The sequence below is a fragment of the Ailuropoda melanoleuca genome, chromosome 1 (genome assembly GCF_002007445.2).
Source record: "Ailuropoda melanoleuca isolate Jingjing chromosome 1, ASM200744v2, whole genome shotgun sequence".
Classification (NCBI taxonomy): Eukaryota; Metazoa; Chordata; class Mammalia; order Carnivora; family Ursidae; genus Ailuropoda; species Ailuropoda melanoleuca.
Genome location: NC_048218.1, coordinates 206486812 through 206492811, shown reverse-complemented (window position 1 = coordinate 206492811; position 6000 = coordinate 206486812). Strand labels below are relative to the sequence as shown.

Below are 6000 nucleotides of genomic sequence, written 5' to 3'. Positions count from 1 at the left end.
CCCCTCGCTCGCTAGCTGGCTCTTCAGCCTCCACCCCCAAGCCGCGCGCTCCAGCCCCGGCGCCCGGGCCCCTCCCACCCAGCCTTGGCCCTTCCGCCTGCTCTCCAGCCCCCACCCACACCCGCCTTGAGGGCCACCGGCTCCAAGTGGACAGCTGCTCGGGCCTCCTCCCGGCCCCGGCTGTCTCTTTCGCCTCCCTGCTCTGGTCTGGGTGGGGTGTCCGATCTTTGGGCAGTGCCCGAGCAGTGTGCCCTGCGCCTGAGGGTGCTGATGAACGCGGCGGATTGGCCGAGAAGGACCACCAGCCCAGGCACAGCTGCGGCTCACTTACATGGTCCTGCCTTTAGTGCTGCACAGGCTCCCCTGTTCCCGCCCTGGAGACCACCCTGTCCCCGGGGTTCTCTCTCTGGTCGTCCCCTGGAGTCTCCACTGTGGGCTGCAGCACAGAGCCTGGAAATCTGGGTTCTCGGCTTCTATTTCCAGTTCTCCCTGGGAGCTTCATCAGCAAGGCCCTTGGAAGTGGCTCTTTGAACAACAGTCCCTCGCTCATCTTCAGGCTTCTCCTAAAAGACTCCCCTGTGGGACTGGGACGGTTCACTGTCTGCCACCGCCCTGGACCCACCGGTACATGGGCAAAGAGGAGAGAGGAATCCAATATGATGTCTTCTTCCCCCACTCACCCCATTCAAGAGATTCACCAGAGCCCACGTGGCTCTCTTCATTGTCCTCAACCCCTTTCCCATTTTGTGTTCCTGTCCACTCTTTCAGGGGCCAGGGAGATCCCTTCGATGTTTCAGTTTCTCTACATCCCCACTGCCAAAGCTGTCTGCTAGTCAGACCTCACCCCCAACCTTTGCAAAAATGCCTGAGAGGTCATGTGCAGCCACTGGCCCCAGGCAGTCAGCCTCCCAGGGCTGTGCCCAGATGTCCTCTGGCTCAACTGACATATGTCAGTCTTTTTACACACACTTCCACTTCCCAAGCCAAGCTGAGTCTTTTCCCAGCAAAGAGTTGCCCCCATCTGGCTACTCACACAACTCTGCCCCAGTACCAATGAGGGACCGGAAGGCAAGCTGAGGACAAAGCAGAAGCTGACACCCTGCAACCCCCCACCATGGGATGTATGTGACATTCCTCAGGCCCTCCTGGCTGCCCTAAAGGACAAAGACACAGTCCTTACTACCTACATAGCCCATTGACAAGTCCTTGAAACAGGCATGGTGACATTCCTCTAGGAACTCAGCGGCCTTGATGTTAATACTTTGCTAAGGGCAAAAGACAGTCCTGGCCTGACCCCCTCCCCTCCACCAGGATCCTGTAAGTCTACTTTAACGTATAAAAATTCCTTTGGAAACTTCCTTTGTCTCTAACCCCCCAAGATACGTATTGGCAATCATCCCAAGCATATGGCCCACCGATATACATCTGAAGGGTCTCATGACTCCGGTTTTATTAGACGGTAATGAATGAACTTTTCCCAACAACAGCTAGCCCCCTCAAGGTCCTGGAAACCTTGCTTCCAAAATTCCCTAGAGACTTACGCTATCCCTAACCCCCTCCCCACTTGAGGGTATAAAATAGGCCATTCCTCACAACCCGGGGCAGCAGCTCTTTCTGCCCATGGGTCCTGTCCCCATGCCGTAATAAACCACCAATTTTGCACCAAAGACGCCTCAAGAATTCTTTCTTGGTGGTCGGCTCCGGACTCCACCCCACTGAACCTCACGTATATTCCCCAACCTCATCACCAACGCAGTCACCCAAGTGTCTTGTTCCGTTCAAAGAACAAGGTGCGAGCTACTCAACACCTGGGGCCTCCTTAGCTCCTGAGAGATTCAAGTTTAATCTACATGTTTGATCTTACTGACATCTTGAACCTTCTCTGTGCTTCATCTGCAAAATACAGTGGTTGAGCAGAACACCTAGCTCTGATGCTGTGTAATTCTGAAAGCGATAGCGAACATCTCTTTCAGATGCTTAACTACAACTGACAGCAAGAATTTGCACCAGGTAGCTCCCAGGAGAAATGCTGAGGGCAGAGAGCTTCTCCTATGTGTTGCCCCAGCAGTCAGCACAGATCTATGTTAGGACCAGTGGGCTTGTCTACACGTCTCTCCCCTATCGTTGTACGAGCCATGTGAGGGCAGGGACAAATTCACATGTATGAATCACCATTGTATTCCCTGCATCTTGCACAGTGCCTGACATATAGTATAAATTTAATACATGTTTCTAGAATAAACGAATGAATAGGAGAGAAGGAACTAGAGAGAAGTTAGGTCTGTATGTTATACATATAAACTGACTTTCTCAAGGCAATACCTGTTTCCACTTGGGGTACCTGCTCCCATAAGTAAGCATGAACTATGGAAACACTAGGGTACGTTACTTTTCACCAAGAATGGCCTATAAAACCCAGGACATGAGATCTCTGCGGCCCAGAGGAAGGAGGGAAAAGCCATAGAAATTAGCTGGCCCAAGGCAGGCTGGGGCTGAGTCCTACACAGTAACACTCTAAGGACTTAGTTTCTAAGCCCAGATTTGGGTGGAGCGTGTACTCTAGGGTACTCCGGTTAATACTAGGTGAGCAGATACCTACTGTATAGCAAGTCCCTGACACAGTTTTCACACTGGTTTAATAAAATACTTAATTTCTTCTTTACAATTTCCTTATGAATTATATTTTAGAAACAAAGCAATTAAGGTTCAAAGAGGTTGTACAGTTAATAAATACGGGATAAGAGATCAGCATTTGTGCCGGGTTCCAAGGTCTATGCTTCTTACACAGTCTTACAGGGTCAAGGTGGAGCAAGGGTCCAGGGAGACAGGACAGCCCAAGCCACTGTGGCCAGCCCTGGGGATGAATGTCCTCAGCCAACCTGATGGGACAACCCACGAGTACCGGGCTCTGAGCCAAAGAGTCAATTAGGGGGGCCCACAGTGCCTTTTGGCGTCCACTCTGATATAAGAACAGACCGGGATAGGGGTCACCTGAGCTCCCCAGAGCCTGCATCTGGAAACAGGGTGTTCTGACGTGTTCTCGCGGACGTAGGTTTTTGGAGTGACAAATGCCCTGGATGCCAGCGGGGGAGGTGGCGGGTCCTGCTGTGGCTCGAACTTCAGGAGGCTGGCACAACCCTTAAGCCCGCCCCCGCGGGCCCCTCAGCGACTTGAGGTCACCAGGACTAGCCTGCGGATCTCGGCACGTGCGTCAGCAAGGCGGAGGGCGGGAAATGCGCACCGCGCAGGACTACGAGTCCCACAATGCTCCGGGCGGCGGCGGCAGGGAAGGAGGGGGTGCCTTCAGGTGTCCGCGACCTCGGCGCCTCCCGCCCGGAAGTGCCCGAGGGTCCGCTATGGAGCTGGCGGAGCCGGGCGGTGAGTCCCCGCGCGGTGACCGCGCCCACCCCACGCCCCGGGCCCCAGCTGGCTCCCGCTCGCCCCGCCCAGGGTTCGCCGGTGCCCTCCCGTGGCTCCGGGGGGCGGGAAGATGGGAGGGGTGATGGAGGAGTTGGGGGTGGGGAGGGCGAAGTCTCGGATTCCCGGGCGGGATCTCGGGTTCGCCTGCGGAGTGGGTTTGGAGAGGCTTCCAGGGGAGGCGCCGAGTCGGGCCGCCGCGGGGTGGGGCTTGAGAAGACCGGAGAGGCTAAGTTGGGTGGGGGGATGATGGCAGCCCTCGGAAGCTCCGGATTGCCAAAGGGTGGAGATTGACGTTTGGTGCGGGGAAGGCTTGGGAAGCAGTCCCCGGCCGCGGGCGGGTGGGGTTTGGTTAAGTGATAGCGGGGCTGGGGGTGGGGGGCCTAGAACCCCATTTTCTTCCCCCTTGAAGAAACGTACTGATGGAGGAGTAGATAAGCTTTGGGGTGAAATAGACGAAGACGGTAAACTTTGGGATAGTAGATGGAAGATTAGGTAAGCTTTGGGGTGAAGTTTACTGACCCTTGAATTTAGGGTAGAGGTTGCTTAGAAGATCAAGGCCCTTACATTGGGATAGTGTTTCAATGAATTGGGGAGATGGTTAAAGACCTAGAACTCAGGTTACAAAAAGTTAGGACTTGGGATTTGGTTATGGGACGGGGCACTGGAGGGAAGCTTGGGACAACCGGGTTTCAGAACAGAATGTGCCCCAGGGTGGAGCATGGGTAAGGGGGCAGAGTTTGGTGGGGTGGGGTCAGGAGCCTGTTGGAGTTCAGGGGGCTGTTGGCCAGCGAGCCAGCCCCTCATGGGTTCTTTGTACCTCTCCAGCTCAGTAAGGTGGCAGGCAAGGCAGGTGCCATGGCCTTGATTGAAGGGGTGGGTGATGAGGTGACCATCCTTTTCGCGGTGCTTGCCTGCCTTCTGGTGCTGGCTCTCGCCTGGGTCTCAACACACACCACGGAGGGTGCCGACCCATTGCCCCAGCCATCAGGGACTCCAACACCAGCACAGCCCAGTGAAGCCGTGGCGGTCACCGGCAGCATCAGAGGGGAGGCCCCAGGAGCCGAGACCCCCAGCTTGAGACACAGAGGTCAGGCTGCACAGCCAGAGCCTGGCATGGGGCTCTCAGCAACATCGCCGTCGCCAGACTCCCCCCAGGAGCCCCTAGTGCTGCGGCTGAAATTCCTCAACGATTCAGAGCAGGTGGCCAGGGCCTGGCCCCACGATACCATTGGCTCCCTGAAAAGGTAAGCTGGGATGAGGACAGGAAAGAAATTCTAAAGATTGGGGTGGGAGTGATTACAGACCCAGAAGGGCCACCAGAGAGATCTGAGACTTCCCCCTCCTTCTATGGACGAGGGAACTGAGGTCCCCATCTCACACACTGTATCATTCCCCTGTGGCAGGAGGGGACCCCCGTAGAGGCCACCACCTGGGTGGTGGGCGGAGGCAAAGGTGAGGGGTGGGAGTGTTGTTGTGGGCAAGGGACCAGGATTGCCTGAGGCCTGCTCTCTTACCCAGGTCCCTCTCTCCTCAGGACCCAGTTTCCGGGCCGGGAACAGCAGGTGCGACTCATCTACCAAGGGCAGCTGCTAGGAGACGACACCCAGACCCTGGGCAGCCTTCACCTCCCGCCCAACTGCGTTCTCCACTGCCACGTGTCCACGCGCATCGGTCCCCCACGCCCCCCTTGCCCACCGGGGTCAGAGCCGGGCCCCTCCGGGCTGGAAATAGGCAGCCTGCTGCTGCCGCTCCTGCTGCTGCTGCTGCTGCTGCTCTGGTACTGCCAGATCCAGTACCGGCCCTTCTTTCCCCTGACCGCCACCCTGGGTCTGGCCGGCTTCACCCTGCTCCTCAGTCTCCTGGCCTTTGCCATGTACCGCCCGTAGTGCCTCCACGGGCTCTCGGAAGCGTTGCTGGCCCCTCGGGACCTTGCTCCCCACGAAACAGTGGGCGCTGTTGTCTGCCCAGGCCCACCTCTCCGGCCTGCCTCTTCCCACTACCCTGGAGCCCAGCGCTGCGTGGCAGAGCGCTCGGGGAGGCGGCCCAGGCCCCTCCCTGTGATCTCCATGGCTCGGGGCCACCTCCTGGGGCTGCTGGCTCTCAGCCCCCATTGACAGTCAGCTCCTCGGGGTCGGGCAGCTGCTGTCACTGCCTTGGCCCTGGGCAGAGCCGGGCTACACCCCTGGGCCCTTCTTAGTACTCTGCCTGAGGACCCAGCCACCTCTAGTCCCTAATAGCTCCTTGGGCCGATTTGAGGACCTAAGGACTGCGGGGGCGCTGGGGAAGAGGAGCTGGGAGGGGCAGAGGGATTGTGTGGGACACGTGCAGATTAAATAACTGTGAAGTTTTCGCTCCTGGTGTGTGTCTGGGTGTGTGGGCCCGTGGGGGTTTTGGGCGGGGAGCCCCTGCCCACTGGGAGTTAAGGCGTGAAGGGCGCGGACGGAGCCCTCCCGGGGCTCCCAACATTACAAGACAGCCCACGGACTTCCGCTCTCTTTTCGCCCCAGCCTCCGCGCCTGGCCCTTTGGCTCCGCCGCTCCGCGCCTCCGCCCCCGGCACCGCCCCGGCTCGGCGCGCGCA

General features: G+C 57.9%; 1 protein-coding gene across 2 annotated transcripts; it reads left to right on the top strand.

Moving 5' to 3' along the window:
* Nucleotides 1-3230: 3230 nt before the first annotated feature.
* On the top strand, nucleotides 3231-5769 carry TMUB1 (transmembrane and ubiquitin like domain containing 1). 2 transcript variants are annotated; one of them, XM_002915490.4, is made up of 3 exons: nucleotides 3231-3378; nucleotides 4246-4664; nucleotides 4955-5769. In XM_002915490.4, the coding sequence occupies exons 1-3, from the start codon at nucleotides 3265-3267 to the stop codon at nucleotides 5304-5306; spliced, it is 885 nt and encodes a 294-aa protein (XP_002915536.2). In that variant the 5' UTR covers nucleotides 3231-3264; the 3' UTR covers nucleotides 5307-5769. The 2 variants fall into 2 exon arrangements, with proteins under 2 accessions (XP_002915536.2, XP_019651125.1); XM_019795566.2 differs by lacking the exon at nucleotides 3231-3378 and adding an exon at nucleotides 3738-3912.
* The last annotated feature ends 231 nt before the right edge of the window (nucleotides 5770-6000 follow it).

Excerpts from the sequence above, each read along its gene's own strand:
- TMUB1 (XM_002915490.4), top strand. The coding sequence starts at position 3,265 with ATGCTCCGGGCGGCGGCGGCAGGGAAGGAGGGGGTGCCTTCAGGTGTC. Across the intron at positions 3,379-4,245 it reads GGAGCTGGCGGAGCCGGGCG|CTCAGTAAGGTGGCAGGCAA; the intron begins GTGAGTCCCCGC and ends GTACCTCTCCAG. Across the intron at positions 4,665-4,954 it reads ACCATTGGCTCCCTGAAAAG|GACCCAGTTTCCGGGCCGGG; the intron begins GTAAGCTGGGAT and ends CTCTCTCCTCAG.